The sequence below is a fragment of the Petromyzon marinus genome, chromosome 50, assembly GCF_048934315.1.
Source record: "Petromyzon marinus isolate PM22_M1 ecotype Great Lakes invasive population chromosome 50, UKy_Petmar_22M1.pri1.0, whole genome shotgun sequence".
NCBI classification, from domain to species: Eukaryota; Metazoa; Chordata; class Hyperoartia; order Petromyzontiformes; family Petromyzontidae; genus Petromyzon; species Petromyzon marinus.
Genome location: NC_133716.1, coordinates 4,835,141 through 4,857,110, shown reverse-complemented (window position 1 = coordinate 4,857,110; position 21,970 = coordinate 4,835,141). Strand labels below are relative to the sequence as shown.

Sequence of the window (21,970 nt, the reverse complement as noted above, 5' to 3'; positions counted from 1 at the left end):
GCTCAACGAAGATGGATTATCGCGTGCGAAGGCTTTGCAGCCAAATACTCTGAACGAATGTTTAGAAATGTGGAGGGAAAAATTTGAGAACCCAGATTACAATCCAATGGGAGAGAGACACGCAAACTCCAAATATACAGCAGCAGCAGGCGTCGGGGTCTGGATCGAACCCATGACCTCCTGCATACCAGGCGAGGTAGTTAACTTCTCGCCACCACATACACTGCACACACAAAAAAATACCTTGGATAGTCGCGCCTCGTTTCCCCGATAATTCCGCATTCTGTGCGTTAAGGCAAATTAGGTCCGAGCGTACGATTTTTGTTAATGTAAAGCAGTCAGCTTTATATAATCACGGTGTAAATATTTACTGGGACCGAAGGTTGGCCACCAGAAAAACATTTCGACATCGGGAATACCACCATAGTCACGTGCCACCTATCGTCCACCAGCGACCCGAAACATTCAGCACACCTCCGATTAGCACGGTTGGCCACGTACGGTGCGAAAGAAGTTCAACACGTGCACAAAGCGAGACATTAAGCCCCGCGTAAGTCTACGGGGGGCGGGGGTCTCTATACCGATCTCCCGAGTCTGGGCATAGTGTGCGATCGGGCCTTAATTTCAGCCGGGTCTGTCCGGGTCGGCAATCTGTGTTAATCGTCTAACTACCCCGGGCACACCACATCCAGAAGACACCGCGCGTTGAGAGCGACCGTGGGTTCGGCTCCGTCGCTTTCCACCTACCCCAGTCGACCGGTGACTCGGGAGCACAAAAACATTTCCACGGGAGGGGGGCCCTATTGCAAACACAACGCGTGTACCCTCCCCGCCTCCGCCGCGGGAATCGCTCGACGCTAAATGAGAAACCGACCAAACGAATGAGAGACACCAAAGCTGTTGAGTTCAGTCAGTTTTTTTTTTATCCAACTCCAACCAAAACTGGTCGATCTCCTTGGGTCCCGGTTGCCTGCCCGGTGCAGACGTCGCTCACCACCCCTTACCCCTCCCCCCCCCCCTTGTGCGTCGACCACACGTCAACCCGCCCACGGTCACCCATCAACGTCACCCACCCACCACCTCTCTCCTTCAACCTCGGCGTCAGATTCTAAAGGCCAAGCAAGAGGTCAAGCCCGCAAGTAACGATTAATAGCTATTGTTGTTTGTTTTGCACAAGAAAGCCTCGCACCACATTTTTTCCCCCCACTTGCACATCCGAGCAGAACCCGTGCGAATCCTTCGCCATACCGGGTGGGTTTTACTCCCGGCGGGTTGTCAAGCAGAGCCAGAAGTTAACTACCTCGCCTGGTATACATACAGGAGGTCGTGTGTTTCATCCCGACCCTGACGCCTGCTGTATATTTGGAGTTTGCGGTGTCTCACTTTCCCCGTGGTCGCGTGGATTTTTCTCCGGGTCCTCCGGTTTTCCCCTCCACATTTAGAATCAACGTCACGCGTTTAGAGCATTTGGCTGCTCTAAATTTCCACGCGATGAGCCACTTCCGTTGAGCTATCGTTTGTGGCAGCCAGGTCACATTTGAAAAAGAGCTGCAGAACTCCGTGTGGGCCTTATACCTGGTAAAATAAAAAGTTTAGTTTAAACCGTTATATGCTAGACCTCACGGGGCATCAGAGTCCGACTCGAGAGCCAAGCAGGGCCAGGTCATCATCAATTTGGTCACGTTGCGTCTACGTGCAACTCGACTCGTCCCGCCGTGGGAGATGTTCGGCGGCACGGCTCTGGCTCGGTTGTGCGGTGGGTAGAAAACGTCGTATCGGGTACTCTCGGGAGGTCCCCGGCTACATTGGGACGTTCTGTCAATTCGATTCGTGAAATCATTGGCTTATTGTGCGAGAGAAAAACCCGGAGGGAACCCCCCCCCCCCATCTGCACGTAGGAGAGGGCGACACTTCAAACACTGCCATCGTCAGGGCTGGCTGCACCTCAAGCCCCGCGTGCCTACGACCCACCCGGGGCAAGCAAGAACTCAAACCCTGCTCGGCGTGCGAGATCTGACAGAACGAGAAGCGTTGGGGGCATTCATTTGGTGGTTTTTTTTGTTGTGTGCGATCCCACACTCGCAGCGACGAGCCGCGAGTGTGTGATCGTGCGCCGAGGAATACCACGTGTTTACCATTCGTATTTGCCGTGCCCCGGCTCGGTTAATTGTCACCGTGGGGTGCGAAAGCCAGAATCGCCATCAAATCGTTACGGACTTACAAACCCTGGAGAGGGAGGGGGGGTTAGCGGGAGCGGGGATCCTTAACGATGACACGAACCCCCTCATCCAGTTCAGCGGTCACACGAGGGGTGGTGGTTTTGGCCACGCTCCAAGCTCGAGTGAAGATCTTCCTCGCAGAGACGGTCCCCCACCTTAAACGGCATCTTCCTACCCACGACTAATGTCCGCGATGATCCATGGCAATGGGTTGGCAAAACTAGGGGTTGTTTCCCCGTAATGTCATTTTTTTTATTTCGACGATACACATTTTGATGAAACGACTTTGACTGCGATATATATAAAAAAAATGTATCCATAACTTTTGCACATTGTGTAGTTATTGTGCTTTGCTGTTACTGTCCTGTACGAATAACCGAAAACGCTTCAAAGTCCTTCTCCAAATGCACTTCGCTCGAATTAAAACACTGCCGTTAAGTTATTCCAATGATTGCGATCTCACAAATCTGCAACGCGCATGATGTCATATAACTTCCAAGCCGTCATTTACTCCGGAAAACGTTTCGCAAAGCCGCTCATTATTTAACTGGGGGGGGGGGAGGGGTGTAAACTTGTGTTAATTTCAAACTTTAATTACCGAGTTTTGTATTCTGAAATATTTATCGTCGGGACGTAATAAATGTACAAAAAGGGAGGCCTGGCGCTTTGTACTGCTGTTGCAAAACGGCCGATACAAAACATCGGCGGGCCTTGGGTGTGCGCCGTGGCCGCGACCCCAAGTTGCAACTCAACCCATTGACACGGAAATCTCACGACGACTGGCCGACGGGCTGAAGCTTGCAAGGCGGGCCCCGTTAACGCGACCCGCGGCCGACTTAAAACGAAACAATTAAACAAGCCGGCCCCTTGGCCGCCTCTCCAAGTTCACCGCCCCGAAAAAAAACACAAACACGCGGCAGTTCGGGTGCCTCCGTCTCATCGTCGTTGAATCCACTGCTGGATGCTAGGCACCCCTCCCTCGTGCCATGGGGGAGGGGGGGGGTAATTTCACCACATGCTGGTGAGTGCGGGTAGGCGGAGCCCCCCACCCCTCCGGGGGTTAGTCGTATGGACGAGGGTGAGCATCGAAATACGGTGCAACAACGCAATTTGTTTTTACTTTGCTGCACCAACGACATCTGCTGCGGTCACACATCCCAAGCAGCGTGCGGGGGCCTCACGCCTGCCGAGCTCCAGAAGTCACGTGACAGCGAGCGCATTCTGGGTGGGGTTTGGTCACAAGCGACGCCCCCCGCCCCCAGTCGTCGCTGCCCCCAATTGACCTCCGATCGAATGGAAGCCGGAAAACGTGGAGAGGCGGACTCGGAGTGAGGATCGCGAGGACTGGGAGGTGCAAAACCGATGGCATTTCACTCGAAACCGCCGCACAGCAGACACCTCTGCTGTGCGGTTTTCAGACGTGAAGGCGTAACCACAAGGGGGGGGGGAGCCTTAAAACCATGCCTTAAAAGTCACATTTCAACTCCACATCCACCATCATGGGGTTACTCCAGACCGGGTCTTCCGACGAAAGATTCATTCAAAACGTGTGCATACCATTTAAAATACTGACATTACATATATGTGTGTGTGTGTGCGCGCGTGTCGCCCATTCAATAGCGAGCACATCTCATCTATGCGGAGGTCACAGGTTGTGATTTAAGGAGGGGGGTGGAAAGAAAAGAGGCGGTTCAGGAATTAGTTTCCCGTCTCGGTTATTGGAAAGTGTGGAGTTGAAATGCAAAATCTTCCGATGTCAGAAGAGGTGGGGTGAGGGGTGGAACCAAAAATAATCGAAAACCAAAAAAAAATTTCATTTAAAAAATCGTACTGTATACATACATACACGAAGGCGTCTAAAATAAAGACAGCGGTTACTCCAGTCACGTATACATGTTCCGAGGAGTCTCGTTTAATGCTAGAGCATACAACTGCTGCATCAGAGAGAAAAAAAGGTTTACCCTTATTTATAGTTTTTCATTCCATTCGCAGAATCGGTAAGGTCGCGACTGTGAGAAGAAGCGGAGTGGTGCTCAGAGCCGTGTGCGTTCGGGAGAAATTAAATAAAGCAACAACAAACCCTAAAAATTATCTCTCTCTGCCCCCCCCCGTCTCTCGCTGTCCATCGAGGCTTTGTCGTCCAACCGGGCCGACGGGAAATTGAACAGCTTAAGCTGCTGCCCGAAATTAAAAAAAATAAAAATTCGTGAAGCGGATTTCGCCCGTAAAATTCATAATGCACCGTGAAGAAGTTTGAGGCTATATTTATTACTACGACTCCTACCACGGGATATACGTTTCCTAAGTGATACGTAAAATTGTAAAAATAAAAAATGACGATTAGGTGACCACCCATGGGGAGCCTCTACGGCTCGATTTGCAGGAGGACACTTTGTACATTTTGAGATGTTTGGGTGAAGAAAGTGGTGAACTATTGCTGGGCCATTTAAGATTGACCTACTACCGTGTGTTCAAGGACGTCTCCTAAGAGGCGAGTCGGGTCGTCTGGACTCCACTCGGCTGGACGTGCCAATTCCAATTATTTGCCTACGGAAAGCCAAGCTCAACCCCCCCCCGCCCCCGAGTCTCTTTAATCAGGTGCCCTGCCACATTGAGATCGTTCTTGAGAATTTGCCTTCGCGTGTGGGAAGGAAATCCGAGCAATCCGGGAGAAAACCCAAACATCGCGCGGCTGCTGTGGACGAGGGGGTGGTGGAGCGACACTCCTGGCATCGTCTCCTGGCCACGGTCCGCAGCCTTACACCGCTCCGACACCTGGCTAAGCCCCCCCCCCCTGCCCCCGCCCCCCCCCCCACGTGACGGTGGCCACCCATCTAAACGGAGTTAACTCAACCCCCCTTAGCTCCGGATATCCGATAAAATTTGGGCGCACTCCTCCGGCAACTAGCGGGGCAGTGTCCCCCAGGTAAGGCGGCTTGCGGTTTGCGGTGTCAGGCACGAGAAGAGTGCGCCCTTGTAAGTTGTCCGTCTCGTCAATGGTGAGGATGGGTCTGGGACACGACCAAGGGGTGGGGCCCGGACTGGCTCGGTCGCAGTCTGTGACGCATTTTCACAATTCGATCAAGCCGGGCGTGCTGGATTTCACGGAATATTTTCATTGTCTAAGTAATATCCCTAACATGTATTGGTTTAAAACGAAGCAGGCAGCCATGGCAGTGGATAATCTGTCCATTCAATCCGATTATCTTAATCGGATGGATTTTTTTTTGTCAAACAAAGATAAATATATATTAAATAGATAAAACCACGTGAACGTCGGCCGTTTGTTACGCTAAAGATTAAAATAAAAATAAATTACGTTCCAACGACCGGGCAGGTAAACACAAAAAAATAAAATCACATGGGACGAGATATATATTTAAAAAAAATACGATTGTGCAGACCTGCCAAACTGGGGTTATTTCCTACCAATTATCATTGATGTGACGAAGCTACATTAAGCGTTCGGTTTGTTTTCGTGATTTGGCTTTTGCGGGGACGAACGCAAATCAACGCCCGGTCTTGGGTGGCAACGTGGAGCGGCCTAGAGACCTCGCTCTACCAAGCGGATTCGGAGTGGCGGCACGTGACCTTTTCCAGTATTGGGTGAACGCGTGGAGCAGACTCGAGACCTCGACCAAGCGGATTCGGGGCGCACGACCTTCACGGTTCAGCGAGAGACGGTCCCCTTGACCCCACGGTGGCGGGAGGGGCACTTTAGTTTCTTCGTAAAGGGAATCCACCGCTCATTGTAATTGCTCCCAAACGCACGCACCTCGCCAAACACGTTACCCATCGTACACCGATGGCAGAGGGCCTTTAAAGCCCAAAAAAAAAGATGCATTCCCATCTCACACTTTAAAAAAACAAACACAATTGAACGAATGCCAATAATAGCAATACCGAGAATTAAAATAAACTTAAATCACCAGCAATGTCTAATACAGACCTAGAAATATGTCCATCACTTTCCTAAGCTCGTCTTTTCAAACAAACATATAATTATTAATATTATTATTAAGCAATTCCCCATTCTTGCCCGATCCCCCCCCCCCCCACTTTCCCCCAAACAGATGTAGCATAACCTATAACAGCACAATATTTTATTTTCCTGAAAATAAACGCACACGCGGGGCAATCACCCCTACTTCCTAAGTGGTACGATCCAAGACGCCCATAAGAACAAATGCAAAGGGGTCTGCGTAACCCTGACCCCCCCACCTCCTCTGGGGCGGACCATTCCCGGGGGGGGCAGAGGTGTGGGGGGGGGGGTGTCAACTCAAGTCCATTCGTTTGTAATACAGCACAATAGCTCGGATTTCACACATCTGTAAGATGTTTAAATATGAAGAGATTTATCTCCTATCTCCCTTTTTTAAACAAAAAGATTAAATGCACTACCATGAAGGACTTTTTCAGGAAAATAAAAAATAAAATAAAAATTTTACATTTTCAACGACAGGCAGATAAACAAAAAGCACATCGTAGGTTAAAAAATAAAAATAAAATAAAATTACAAACTGTACATTTACTGTACTGTGCAGTTCAGTCACCACGTATTTCAATTTCCCCCCTCCCCCCGTCCCCCACCTGATGATAGTCACTGACAGGTCGGGGCGCGGGGACAGCGAGGGGGGGGGGCGTGAGAGAGGGACGCTGGCGCAAAAAACACTGGCTACTTTCTGATACAAAAATAAGCGTCAATTAAATTACGACCTCGCTCCCGGGTTCCTGCGCGCGATTCTCTCTCTCGCTCCCCCTCTCGCTCTCTCGCTCGCGTCCCACGCGGGGGGGGGGGGGGTTCCTTCTCTCGCCTCTCACCGACGTCACGGCCATCCCGTCGTGGAGGTCACGGCCGCCGCGTAGCCGCCACTGCCGCCGCCGCCGCCGCCGGGGGGTGGGGGTGGCAGACGCTCGGTTAAATTTCCGGCGCGCCGACGGACATCTAACGCGGCCGCTCGGAGCGCTCTCGACGCACCGCTTCTCCGTTTTCACCCCCGCCTCCTCCTCTCGCCCCCGCATGCCGAGAGGCACACACACACCCGCCTTTCCATTCTCATCCTGTAGACACAACCCTCGCTCCGAATCGTATAAAAATATAACAAAACACAACGGCGGCGGCGACAATTAAGCCCATGGGCCACGGCAGAAGTTGGTGGCACCACCTGAGAGGTGCGGCCATTCTTTAGCGGAATCGATCTCTCCTACGGGCGATTAAACTAAAAAAATTTGTCCGATAAGCTTCCGGGCTTGTGACGCGTGGCGGTCTGGCGCGATTTGTCCCCATACCTCACCCAGGCGCGCTGGGAGCTTTCCTCTAGGACGCGTCTCACGCCAAACGGCACGTGTTGCCGAGAAAAAAATAAAAACCCGGTGAGCTACATGCAGCGCAGCCGCAAAAAAACGCACGCGCAGATAGCGCGGCAGATTAATCGTTTACAAAAAAAAAAGAGAGTCTCTACCCCGTTGGCCACGCAAGCAAAATGATACCGCGAAAGATGGGCCACCGCTCCAGTGGCGGCTGACGCGTAAAACATCTCTGCTCCGAGCCGGTGGAGTGCCCAAGGTGCCAGGGTCAGGTAGGAGGCGAGGTCCCGCTTCAGGTTTTTCAGCCGAGAAATTCAGTCAACCACCCACGCACGCACGCACGCGGATAAGTGGATTGGAAGACACTGGCGGCGGATCGCACCCCTCCCCCACCGCCCCCCCCTCCCCCCCCCCTCAAAACTCTGCCCGCGTCAAAATCTGGGGCGTCGCCGCCACGATTCCCCGCGCTCTCACAAAACACGGGCAGAGGACGAGTCGGCCCTCACCGTTGTCGGGAGTGACCTCCAGAAAACGGTGGCTCGTACCGCACAGCAACCGGCAGTGACGATACCACGACGGGGAAAACCGCACCGCGGCGACGCGTTCTCGACCCACCCACCCAGCTACACGGCCACCCGTTTTGTTACTCCTCCCGTTCGTTCCCCTTTCAAATCTGACGGTGCGGTTAGACGGGTCTGTTTTGATGCTGCCGCTGATGCTGCCGCTGATGCTGCCGCTGGTGCCGGTTTTGGGCCTCTCTCGGCGCGTTTTCTGTGCGTCGTCGAGAGAAACGCCGAGCGAGCTGTGTCGGTACAAACGCTCGGTTCGGACACTGCATTTTGCCCCGCTTCACAGAAGCCAGGGCTTTCGAAAAAAAAGAAAATTAAAAAAAAAACCGAGCTGGTCATTTGGGCCCGCCCGTTAGCTCGAGAGCCGCGGTGGAAGAATTGGGCGGAAGTGAATGCTCAAGAAAAACGGAACGGTAACGTGAAGAGGAAACGGGTTTTCTTCCTGGTGCAGGAATAACAAAAATTAAAACGCTCTCCAGTAAAGCACTCGGCGCATCACCCAACGTCGCCCACCTCTCCTGCCCAACCGCTGTGCGCGTGGGCGCCTTCGCCGTGCGGGCGTTCCTCACCAGGCGCGAGCAGGGAAACAATTAAAAACCGATAATAATAGCTCACGTATCCCACACCCCCCCGCCCACCCACCCCGTTGGTTGTAATTTTGGCGCGTTTTAACATCGGGCACAGCAACAGCTGCGACAACCACCTTGCCTAATCCACCCCACCCGTCATCTTCCCCTCCTCGCCCTCTCTCCTAGGCCCCATGCTACCCATCCCCCAGGAACCAGCAGTGGGCAAAAACACCTCTTCCTGCACATTTACTCAAAGGTGAGCAAACATTTTGTCCTCTGGCTAACCGATAAAAGTGCCGTCACGTCGGCGCCCGGCCTCCCGGCGAGCGGAGGGAAGAGAAAGTCAAAGTGGCAACGCCCTCGAATCAATCATCGCCAAAGGGCTGCGATAAGTCGAGGAGGCCTCGCTCACGAAGTCTGGCTGGCAACGAAGGCGGCGGGCGGTGGTGGCGGTGTAAAAAATAAAATAAAAAAACGGGAGCGGGCCTCGGGCAGACTCCTCGTTAACCGCTCGCGACAGTGCGGACGCCGCGTTTATGACGTCGGACAAATCGGCGGCAATCCCGGACCGACTCGCCGACCACGATCGTCGCCTCTGGTTGTCAGCTGGCTCATTGACGTACGGCGTCACATTACACGTCTCAAACTGGGGGGGACGGGAGGGCGAAGAGCACCCCCCCCCCTTTGCTCTCAGCGACCGATCGGCTACGCGATAAGCACCCACCAAATCGAAAGTCGCTTCGCAGAACCTTCTTTTCCGGTTCCCTTTTTTTGTTTGTTGTCCGTTTGTTTTCCTCCCGACCAATCAAGGCACGCGAAGTTAGCTTCGTTTGTGTTGCACTAGCTAACCGCTAACGAGCCACTGCCTTGCTGGCTATTGATGACATCTTGTAGGGGGAGAGACAGAAGGTGGTGTGAGAGTTGCAACACGTGCACGGCTGGTGGTGGTGGTGGTCGTAACATTAACAGCGAAGGGGCTGCATTGGACGATGGGACGTCTCAGGAAGTGGCGGGGGGGGGCGGGGAAGGCATGCAATCAAATGCACCGACTCGCTAATCGAGTCGATCGTCCATCGCCACGCGTCCCAACGGTTCGAACACTTAGACAATTAGACTCTTTTTCTCTCTCTTTTTCCCCCCCGTCGAAGAACAAACGGCGCGTTCCAGGCAAGCCGCGCCGTGAAGACAAAACGGTGACCGACAGAATTGAACTAAATCCCAAAAAAAGAACTAAATGGGCTGTGAGAAAACGAACAACCCAACGGGATTCGAGCGGGCCGGGAGACCAGTGGGAGAGCAGCCGCCCCTTCCTGCCCCCCCCCCCACTCCCCCGACGACAGCACCAGACTTTCATTTATTTTGTTTGAAAACTACGCGTAGATCATCCCGTCGATCATCGTCACCCGTTTTAAATCGTCCCAATGTTGCCAACGGCGCCGCCGCAAACCCAACCGCTCCAAGCCACCAAGCCCCCACGCCATCCACCCCCCCCCCACCCCCCCGTCGATCGGCACGAGAGGTGCCGGACCCTAGCCCGAGCTCCCCCTACCGGCGTACGCCGCCCTGGCGCCTGCTGAAAAAAGCAAGCGCCCGTCGTCTCATTTAGTTATCGGCGGCAAGCTACCGCCGGCCGCTGACGTGGCGTGACGAGGCATGGCGCGGCGTCACACGGAAGCCAGCGAGCCGGCATCGGCGACGCCGTTCAGCTGCGGTTGAGGCTGCGCCGAGGAGGAGGAGGAGGAGGAGATGGCGAGCACGGCGGTCTTCGTTGCCAGTGCCGAGGCGGCGGCGTCATCACGACCGCCGTGGCAGGCCGCCACCGATGGCGACGCTCCCGCCGATCCCGTCGAAGCGGAAGCGGCCGCAGCGGCCATTGCCGCCGCGGAGACGACACAAACGCTGGGGGGAGAGCCGGCGACCCCCGCCATCACGTCGCTGTGTACAAAGATGAAAACAATCGCGATTTAGCTGTTATTATTGAACATCGTTATTATCATATTCTTAGCTCTTTCGGTAAAGTCACGTTGAAGGGAAACAATACAATAATAAAATATATATAAAACAATACAAATTCTCACGACCATAACGCAAACGGTCATCATCAGGTGACCTTCAACGTGACTTTACCGAAAGAGCTAAGAATATGAATTACTGCAGTCACGAAAGCTTTAAATCAAAATCATTATTATCATTTGGCTCGTCTACCCAGGTAAAACTCTCGCTGAGACTCTGCAGCAGCAACGCCCCGTGTAGTTTTCTCAGTCGTGGGCAGTTGCGATGTGGGATCTATTGTTGGTGTGTGTGTTTTAGCTCGGGGAGGAATCCCTCTAAGCAGAACAGGGGGAGAATATTCACACTCCAGAGGCAAACTCACACGTGCACTCGCTCTCAAAAACACAAAGATCGCCCGTATAACCTTAAACAGACTGCTGGGGCAAGTGCCGTTAGCGAGCACCTCTGAAGGCCGGGACGGCACACGACGGGGGTAGGTGGCCAACCAGTCTCCCCGGTGCTGATGTTTACACACCGTACCGGGTACTCGACCTCCTGGAGGCCTAGGACCGGTTCGGTTGTTCGACACCGATGTTGGTTCGTGAAAGGGAATCGAACTTGGGGTCGTCAGGTTCTTGGCGCAGTGCGCAAACCATGACACTGACGCACCGTGAATGTTCCAAATTAATATTTTATCTTAAGACATTAAATTAATAGGCACGATCAGAATGTGTACGCATGTATGCATGTGGAACTTCTTTCACACCGTGCGTAGCCACGAACTGTGATACTGTCGGAGGTGAGTGGTGAGTATAATGGGTGAGTGGTGAGTGTTGGGGTGAATATATTGGGGCGTGGGTATGGGAGAGACGTACCAGGCCGTGTATATTTGCGGTGCAGAGCGGGATTCGTCACTGCTTGGACCTGGCGAGGCCTGGCAGCTCGCCTGGCCGGCATCCCCAGGGCAGTCCAACTCATCCTGGGTTAGCTCCAGCCCCAGGCAGTGCTCAAAGTCCTGGTAAAGGGAGGGAGGGAGGCACGCACGCGCGTACACACAAACACACACGTGTAAATGTACAGATACACAAAAAGGAGAAACAGATTCCCCCATGTCACTGTTAACATGTATCTATTAAAAGGCTGGCATGGTGGACGAGGTGTGGGGGGGGGCTAGCATCATACCCAGACACCTTTGTCTCCTAACTGATGATGTACACACACTTACTCATTTTAAGGCCGCGTTAACCTACGGAAGGCCCAGGAATGGTTGAGATAATCGTCACCGGTGTTGATGGCTATGAGCGGGAATCGAAGTCGGGTCGCCAGGTTCGTAGCGCAGCGTGCAAAACGCTACACCACCGCTCCCCACATATGCGCACAAGCCCGCACAAGCCCACACTCACCAGATCGTCCGGCCCCTCCCCGTCAGCCACCTGCTCGTCGGCACCAGCCCCACCGTCCGTCGCCGGAGCGGATACCGTCACCCCCCCGTCCGCCTGCAGTGGGTCGGTCTGCTCCCCACAAACAGAGACACCCGCCGGGCAAAGATCATTATCACGCGGGGGGTAGGGGGCGGTGTGAAGTGGCGATCGGGAGGAGGAGGGAACGCACCGACCGGACAAAAAGGAGCCGTGTGGCCAGTTGTGTCAAATTTCGGCAAGTTCCCGTGAACTTACGTCGCAAACTAAGCAAAATGAATGCTTAACATCATTTACACAACTGACCACTCACTTGTTTAGTGTAAGACACAAAGTCATTAAAAAAGGCATGGCTTGTGTGACATCTAAATGTGACTGCGTCTCAACATTCAGTATATAAAGTCAGTCATAGGTCTCTGTCCAAGTCTATGGGTCACCTATCTGAGTAAATGGGTCTCTGTCAGTCTATGGGTCCCCTTATCTGAGTATATGGGTCTCTGTGAGTATGGGTCTACTATCTGGGTATATGGGTGAAGCTGTGGGTCTCTGTGCGAGTCTATGGGTCTCCATGCAAGTCAATGTAATGTGGCTTTACGCAGCGTCTAAACGCAAACGCACTTTCAAGATGCTGTTCAGGAACAGTGGGCGTATTTATATTACAGACAGAGGCAGTGAGAGGGGGAGAGAAGTACGTTCTTAAGCCTGGACTTGAGCAGGGGCTGGAAGCTAAAGATTTCCGTACAGCCTGAACAGAATTGGGGCAAATGCTGTTAGCGAGTAGCGCCTATGAAGGCCCGTACGGCACGTGAGGTGGTGGGTTGCCAACACCACGCCCGACCGCCTTTGTCTCCACAGTGGCGATGTATTTAAACCCCACACCAGGGACTCATTTGAGGCCGGGTCGACCTAGGGGAGGCCCAGGACCGGTTCACTGGTGTCGTCCGTAAGTGGGAATCGAACTCGGGTCGCCGTGCCCGTAGCGCAAGAGAGCGCTAACCGCTGTGCTACCGCTCCCCCCCGCAATTTTGTTGCGGTGCGGTTCGTCGCGGCGGGACGACTGGGACTCTCACCGTCGCCCGGGCGCCGACTCGCCCGCCGCCGGCTCCCTCCGGGCTGCGACGCGGCCCCGCCGACGGCTGCAGCGCCAGCGCCTGCGCCTCTCTCTGCAGCAGGGCCGTGTTGCTGGCCGCCTGCGGGGCACAACGAGGCGCATCACCGTCAGCTCCACCACACTCTCGAGTTCCAGACCAGAAGCATAAGGCTTCAAAAAATTTCAAGCCTCCAAGTTCAAGACCTGGGGCTCAAGGCTTCAAGTTCAAGACCACAAGTTCAAGACCAGAAGTTCTAGCCCAGAAGTTCTAGCCCAGAAGTTCTAGCCCAGAAGTTCAAGACCCAGAGTTCCAGAGCCAGAGTTCCAGAGCCAGAGTTCCAGAGCCAGAGTTCCAGAGCCAGAGTTCCAGAGCCAGAGTTCCAGAGCCAGAGTTCCAGAGCCAGAGTTCCAGACCCAGAGTTCCAGAGCCAGAGTTCCAGACCCAGAGTTCCAGACCCAGCGTTCAAGACCCAGAGTTCAAGACCCAGAGTTCAAGACCCAGAGTTCAAGACTCCAAGTTAGAGACGGGCTTTTGGGTGGTGTGCATCTCCGGTTTACAGGAAATGAAACAGACGCTGGAAATTCTACATCTCGTGTGGTTATGGTTACGGCTAGCAGTGGGGTCAAGAGAGTGAGTATAATTATGGTAAGGGTTAAGGCTAGCGGCCGGTTATTTGGTGTGGTTACTGTTACGGTTAGGTTAAGGATCAAGGCAAAGGTCCTGGTTATCTGGTGTGGTTATGGTTAGGGCTTGTGGCACTCGCCCACCTGCATGCCGTGTATCTGGCTCTGCTGGCTGATCTGGTGGTTCACCGCCTGCAGCTCCATCTCCAGCCGCATGTGGTCTCGCTCCGAGCAAGGTGCCATCGCCCGCTCCCTGTCGCAGGCACACACACACCAACGCGGACACAAGCACAATCACGTTATCATCACGGCCGTTCAGTCGCATGGCGAGGGAAACTAAAACCTAAAACTTAGAAACTATGCTTAGCGTGCCAGGTAAGGCGCACTTGAGCGATATGGCTATTTTTCAGAAGAGATCTGGCCACAAATGATAGCTCAACGAAGTTGCTTATTATCGCGTGGAAATTTATAGCAGCCAAATACTCTAAAACGCATGATTCGAAACGTGGAGGGAAAAATCTAGAGTGACCAAGAGAAAAATCTACACGATCATGGGGAGAACATGCAAACTCCAAATATATAGAAGTCAGGATCAGGATTGAACCCTCGACCTCCTTGTAAACCAGGCGAGATAGTTAACATCTCTGCTAGAATTTCCCACGCGCTAAGCCACTTCGCTGAGCTATCATTTGTTACCAGCTCAGTGGGTGCTTACCTGGTAAAATAAAACGATTTTGTGGTTTTAGTTTAACTGAGTCAGGAGTCTACCAACGGGGCTGTGTGGGTGGCGTGGGGGGTCCGTGTGTGTAAGGAAGGCCGGATCGTCGCGTGCCGTGTTCGTACCTGTCCGTGTACTGTGGGGTGGGGCTGGGCTGAGACGGGTACACGTTGGTGGGCGAGTTCCAGCCGCAGGAGCTCGAGTAGTTGACAAAGTAGTCTGCGAAGCACGGGGTGAGAATCGGGGCGTCTAAGGACGAGTGACAGGCGGACATCGACCGATCAGTACGGTGCACGCTGCACATCAATGACGGTGTCGCACAGCCCCTCTTGAGCCGCCCGGCCACCGCAAGGTCAGTGCTTTATACACGGCCAGGTGGATGGGTGCGTGGTGGGTGGGTGACTGGGTGGGTAGGTGGCTGGGTAGGTGGCTGGGTGGGTGGCTGGGTGGGTGGCTGGATGAGTCGGTAGTTGAGTGGTTGGCTTGGTGGGTGGGTGGATGGTTGGCTGGGTGAGTGGTTGGCTGGGTGGGTGGGTAGGTCGGTGCTTTGCTGGGTAGGTGGTTGGCTGGGCGGGTGTTTGGTTGGTTGGTTGGCCGAGTGAGTGAGCTGGGTAGCAGGGTGGCTGGATGTTTGGCTGGGTGGCTGTCGGCCCTCACCAGTGACGTTGACAGGCCGCGTGGCCGAGCCCTGGGAGGCTGTGGCCTGCACAGGGCCTGTGTTGCGGAAGGAGGTGCGTGCCGAGCGGGAGATGGCGCCCCACTTGGACACCGTGGGGCTCTCGCCAAACGGGATGATGGGGTCCTCATCCTTGGGGCGGCGCTGGGGCGGATTGCACGGGACGACACGGTTAACGGGCGAGCGGGCACGAGGACGGGCGACGGATGGCCGTACGAACGAACGAGTGAGCACGTTAATGTACATAACCGACGAATGATCGAATGTCCAATTGAATCGGCGAATGAATATACGAGTGCACCGATGAATTAATGGAAATATAATAATTCACATTTGTAAAGTGCCGCACTGCATCCGTGGATCACAATGAGACACCACCATGTATGGAAAGCCAGGAAATAAACAGAACCTGCAGGGTAAACGGCCAGAACTTGTTTGGGGGGGGGGGGGGGTAAAAGAGGTGAGTTTGTCAAAAGAGGACTTCAACGATGGTTCTAACGACTCCGATTGTCTTGTGAGTAAAGACAAAAAGCGATCCAAAAAACCTGGAAGCTGCGCTGGAAAAATCTCGATCACCCCAAGAACAGAGCCTTGACCTTGGAGTACTTAGAGAAGAAGGCGATCCCGAAGATCTCAGGGACCTCGTTGGGAGGTTAAAAACAGAATCAGTTCCAGTAGATATCGTGGAGCTAACCCAGTGAGAGCCTTGTAAGGTCAGCAGGATCCTATAGTTCACTCGAGACTTGACCGGTAGCCAGTGCAGAGACAAGAGAGCAGGCGGGTGATTTGCTCACGAAACAAAGGCACGATGGTGTAAATCGAAACTAAACTATTCATTTTATTTTACCAGTGTAAGGCCCACTCGGCTATGTAGCTCTTTTTCAGAATGAACCTGACCACAAATGATAGCTCAAAGAAAGTGGCTTATCGCGTGGAAATTTATAACAGCGAAATACTATAAAATGCACGTTTCTAAATGCGGAGGGAAAAACCGGAGGACTCGGAGAAAAATCCACATGACAACAGGAAGAGACACATGCAAACTCCAAATATACCAGGTGAGGTAATGAACATTGGCAGTCGAACGAATGCACATTGAAATGCAATGGTGAACAAATGAATAAAGAGGCCCATGAACAAATGAACTAACGTCAAAATAAACTCATGAATCCATGCACGAAGGGACATTGGATGGAACGCGACTTTATCGCCGGTGAAGAAAAATGTATCAATCGACCACCAGGGAGCGCTGTTAAATTGTTTACCACGGCGGTGGGGAAAGGGGGTGGGGGGGGGGTGGTAAAAATCAGCAGCAACCATTGCCAGTGACAATTGCATCACGGGCCTTAAGCCTCCGCAGGGCCCTAGCTTGCACCACCCCAGCATCTCAGCGACTGCTCCGCATCTGCGACACGCCGGTTTTGAACGCCCGTGTATACCCGCCTTTGATTGCTTTCGAACCGATCTTCCAATCGCTCCTGGACGACTCCATTGAAGTCACACGACAGGACGACTCCATTACCGTCACTCAATAGGACGACTTCATTGAAGTCACCACATAGGACGACTCCATTAAATCACCCAATAGGACGACTTCGTTAAAGTCACCCGATAGGAAAACTCCATTGAAGTCACCCAATAAGAAAACTCCATTGAAGTCACCCCCATAGGACGACTGCATTAAAGTCACCCAACAGAACGACTCCATTAACGTCACCCAATAAGAATCCATTAAAGTTATCCGATAGGACGACTCCATTGAGAGTTGGGGGGTGGTGGGGGGGGTATGGACAGGAAGTAGTACCTGGTCGAGCCACATCTCGTCGGTGGAGCGGTGGTACGCCTCGCCCCAGCGCACGCACTCCGTCTGCGACGACGGAGTATCGCTGCGACTCAGCTTCACCTGCGGCAGAGAGACGCTCGGGTGTCACGGAGACCGACGACGGATCGGCAGAATTCATAAAATCGCCGGGGACAGCCCCACATTAAACCCCGCGCCGGGGTTTAATGTCTCGCTGAAGGTTATTTGGGTCGCTGGTAGAATCGAGTAAGTGGCACGTGACTACTAGTAGCCGCGGCGGTAACGAGAGGTGTACTGGCTGTGGTATGCCGGGTGATTCAATATTTTCTTGAACGCAGACACGGACAAACCCGACTACAATTAAGCTCCAATCTCACAGAGAGACCCAAAGGCGTGGGTGTTCCTTTCTCACCGAATATTTTGTCGGTTGCTGGTAGACTGTCGATCTCTACACGGTGGTGTGGCCCGCCTTTGTCTCCCCAGTGCTGATGTTTCACTCTGCACCGGGTACTCATAGAGCCAGACCAAGGTCGCTATAGAATTCTTATCATTCAGTGTTGCTGCCCGAGACTCACAGAGCCAGAGTGAGGCCCCTATCGGAGTATTATTATTCAATGTTGCTGGCCTGAGACTCAAAGAGCCAGACCAAGGTCATTAGAGAATTCTTATAATTCAGTGTTGTTGCCCGAAACTCAAAGAGCCAGCCCAAAGCCCTTATCGGAGAGTCTCATAATTTAAGTGTTGCTGGCCAAGGCCTGAAGAGCCACACCAAGGCTCCTATAGTCTTATAATTCAGTGTTGCTACCTGAGACTCAGAGCCAGACCAAGGACCCTATATGAGTCTTATAATTCAGTGTTGCTGCCTGAGACTCACAAAGCCATACCAAGGCCCCTATATGAGTCCTATAATTCAGTGTTGCTGCCTGAGACTCACAAAGCCATACCAAGGCCCCTATATGAGTCTTATAATTCAGTGTTGCTGCCTGAGACTCACAAAGCCATACCAAGGCCCTTATATGAGTCTTATAATTTAGTGTTGCTGCCTGAGACTCAGAGCCAGACCAAGGACCCTATATGAGTCTTATAATTCAGTGTTGCTGCCTGAGACTCACAAAGCCATACCAAGGCCCCTATATGAGTCTTATAATTCAGTGTTGCCGCCTTAGACTCACAAAGCCATACCAAGGCCCCTATATGAGTCTTATAATTCAGTGTTGCTGCCTGAGACTCACAAAGCCATACCAAGGCCCCTATATGAGTCTTATAATTCAGTGTTGCTGCCTGAGACTCACAAAGCCATACCAAGGCCCCTATATGAGTCTTATAATTCAGTGTTGCTGCCTGAGACTCACAAAGCCATACCAAGGCCCTTATATGAGTCTTATAATTTAGTGTTGCTGCCTGAGACTCAGAGCCAGACCAAGGACCCTATATGAGTCTTATAATTCAGTGTTGCTGCCTGAGACTCACAAAGCCATACCAAGGCCCCTATATGAGTCTTATAATTCAGTGTTGCTGCCTGAGACTCACAAAGCCATACCAAGGCCCTTATATGAGTCTTATAATTTAGTGTTGCTGCCTGAGACTCAGAGCCAGACCAAGGACCCTATATGAGTCTTATAATTCAGTGTTGCTGCCTGAGACTCACAAAGCCATACCAAGGCCCCTATATGAGTCCTATAATTCAGTGTTGCTGCCTGAGACTCACAAAGCCATACCAAGGCCCTTATATGAGTCTTATAATTTAGTGTTGCTGCCTGAGACTCAGAGCCAGACCAAGGACCCTATATGAGTCTTATAATTCAGTGTTGCTGCCTGAGACTCACAAAGCCATACCAAGGCCCCTATATGAGTCTTATAATTCAGTGTTGCTGCCTGAGACTCACAAAGCCATACCAAGGCCCTTATATGAGTCTTATAATTTAGTGTTGCTGCCTGAGACTCAGAGCCAGACCAAGGACCCTATATGAGTCTTATAATTCAGTGTTGCTGCCTGAGACTCACAAAGCCATACCAAGGCCCCTATATGAGTCCTATAATTCAGTGTTGCTGCCTGAGACTCACAAAGCCATACCAAGGCCCCTATATGAGTCTTATAATTCAGTGTTGCTGCCTGAGACTCACAAAGCCATACCAAGGCCCTTATATGAGTCTTATAATTTAGTGTTGCTGCCTGAGACTCAGAGCCAGACCAAGGACCCTATATGAGTCTTATAATTCAGTGTTGCTGCCTGAGACTCACAAAGCCATACCAAGGCCCCTATATGAGTCTTATAATTCAGTGTTGCTGCCTGAGACTCACAAAGCCATACCAAGGCCCCTATATGAGTCTTATAATTCAGTGTTGCTGCCTGAGACTCACAAAGCCATACCAAGGCCCCTATATGAGTCTTATAATTCAGTGTTGCTGCCTGAGACTCACAAAGCCATACCAAGGCCCCTATATGAGTCTTATAATTCAGTGTTGCTGCCTGAGACTCACAAAGCCATACCAAGGCCCTTATATGAGTCTTATAATTTAGTGTTGCTGCCTGAGACTCAGAGCCAGACCAAGGACCCTATATGAGTCTTATAATTCAGTGTTGCTGCCTGAGACTCACAAAGCCATACCAAGGCCCTTATATGAGTCTTATAATTTAGTGTTGCTGCCTGAGACTCAGAGCCAGACCAAGGACCCTATATGAGTCTTATAATTCAGTGTTGCTGCCTGAGACTCACAAAGCCATACCAAGGCCCCTATATGAGTCTTATAATTCAGTGTTGCTGCCTGAGACTCACAAAGCCATACCAAGGCCCCTATATGAGTCTTATAATTCAGTGTTGCTGCCTGAGACTCAAAGCCATACCAAGGCCCCTATATGAGTCTTATAATTCAGTGTTGCTGCCTGAGACTCACAAAGCCATACCAAGGACCCTATACGAGTCTTATAATTCAGTGTTGCTGCCTGAGACTCACAAAGCCATACCAAGGAACCTATATGAGTCTAATAATTCAGCGCGCTTTCATCTGGCTCACAGGGCCAGATGAAAGCACCCGAAGAAGCTCGACGCAAACCCCGCCCCCCGCCCTGCAAGTAGCGCGCGCAGGAGCCGTACCGTCATGTCAGAGCCGCTGGTGGCCATGACGTCGCGCGGCTTCGCCTCCTTGCCAGCGATGTACGAGCTGATGGCCTCGCACGACCACGGAGAGTACTGCGACGGGAACTCGCTCTCCGCGTAGGCGAGGGGGGGCGCGCGCCCGCACGCCTCGCCGCCTCCGTCTTCCTCCTCCTCCGAGTACTGCAAGGGCAAAAGGGTCCCCCCCCCCCAAACTCCGTGAAGCCTTAACCGACTGTTGGGGGCAAGCGCTGTCAGTGAGCAGCAGCGCCTACGAAGGCGATCACTGGCAGACGAGGGGGGTGGGTGGCCAGCACCACGCCCGGCTGCCTTTGTCCCCCAAGTGGTGATGTTTAACACATCGCACCCGGCGACACTCATTTTAAGGCCTACCAACAACAACCGCCATTCGCCACTCATTGGCGGTTACGTCACCACGACGCTTGTGCCAGGCTATGTGCATGTTGAGGCCACGTGAAGTGTCGAACGCCCGCTGGCAGGAGGTCACGGGGCAGACCCAGATGCCACGGGCCGGCTGACTGAAATGACTGGCTGATGCACCACCTGTGCACCCTACTGTGCCAACTTGCTGTGCTTCAGCCACCTGGCGCTCCGCTCGTTGTTGTGAGCGTCGCTCCTCTGCCCTCCGTTGTTGTTGTAGGGCGACTCCCTCCAACTGCCTAGTAGCGTCCTTCACGAGCCTCCTCCAGAGGCCGATCTTGACACCGCTGGTACCAGTCATCAGCAAGTCCACTCAGCTCCACATCTTCCTGTACCACGTCACTCCACCTCTTCTCTAGCCCGTGCCACGCCTGTCTAGCCCCCTCAATCCGGCCGAACAAAAGCTGTTTCGGCATGCGGTGGCTGGGCATGCGGGCCACATGACCCAGCCAACGCAGCCTTGCGAAGATGTTCCATTAGGGGGGGGTCCACATTTCGCAAGCGAAGAGAAGGGAGGGAATGACTGTAACCGAGAAGACCTGAAGTTTCGTGCGGAGCAACAGACCAGGTAGCTTCCACACAGCGTTACGCAACCGATGAAAAGATGATGCCGCTCGACTGATTCGGAGTGAGACCTCTGCTGTTATACCGGAGCCGTTCATGAGCACACTGCCCAGGTATGGGAAAAGCTCCACTCTCCACAACTGCCCCATCACTAATTGGGAGCTGTGGGGGTGGAGTGTCCGATGGTACAAAATACCCAGGCAGGTGCTAGTTTTTGTGGGGCTGATGGTAAGGCCCCACCTCTTAGTGGCAAGCTCCAGGTTCAGCAGTAGCACCTCCAACTCCTTCTCTGAGTGAGCAGCAATTACCAGATCATCGGCAAACACAACATGGTTGACTGTACCCGGGCATCAATCAGCCTCCTATTGTATCAGTACCAGATGGAAATTCCTCCGGTACAGCTATTGAAGGCTTCAGGAACTAAGTGGTCAAAATAGATGTTAAATAATGTGGAAGCCAGAGGACATCCCTGTTGCACCCCAAGGTGAACAGGGAATGGCTCCTGGCCACGTAGTTTTACCCGGGCCCACTCACCATCATAAAGGTCCTTAATGATTGTGAGCAGAGGGTCAGGGACTCTGAAAGTACGAAGAACAACCGAGCGCCCAGGCCTACTGATGGTATCATAGGCCTTGACCAGGTCAATAAAGCAGAGATGTAGGTCTTGCTGGAATTCCCTACACCTCTGCTGTAGCAGACGGACAGAAAATATGACATCTGTGCCAGACTGCCCTTTTCTGAAACTGTATTGGGGCTCCGCAAACCTCTCCTCAGCATGCCTAGCCAGGCGATGTTGAATAATCCTTGCCAGGACCTTTCCCGTCACACTGAGGAGTGAGATGCCCCTGTAGTTGTTACAGTCTGTGCGGTCCCCCTTCTTAAAGAG

General features: G+C 52.8%; 1 protein-coding gene across 7 annotated transcripts in view; it reads right to left on the bottom strand.

Annotated features, from left to right (window-relative positions):
- Positions 1-900: 900 nt before the first annotated feature.
- The window catches only part of LOC116953213 (roquin-1-like), a 73,939-nt gene continuing 52,869 nt past the window's right edge, over positions 901-21,970 (bottom strand). For 6 of the 7 annotated variants that reach the window (XM_076074804.1, XM_076074805.1, XM_076074808.1 and 3 more), the window contains exons 15-23: positions 20,080-20,262; positions 16,987-17,085; positions 15,164-15,326; positions 14,632-14,755; positions 13,933-14,041; positions 13,145-13,264; positions 12,060-12,167; positions 11,532-11,671; positions 901-10,599 (exon numbers count right to left, since the gene is read on the bottom strand). In XM_076074804.1, the coding sequence (XP_075930919.1) occupies positions 10,329-10,599; positions 11,532-11,671; positions 12,060-12,167; positions 13,145-13,264; positions 13,933-14,041; positions 14,632-14,755; positions 15,164-15,326; positions 16,987-17,085; positions 20,080-20,262 (1,317 nt within the window). In that variant the 3' untranslated portion in view covers positions 901-10,328. The remainder of the gene's footprint in view (positions 10,600-11,531; positions 11,672-12,059; positions 12,168-13,144; positions 13,265-13,932; positions 14,042-14,631; positions 14,756-15,163; positions 15,327-16,986; positions 17,086-20,079; positions 20,263-21,970) is intronic. The other variant, XM_076074809.1, reaches the window with a different exon arrangement.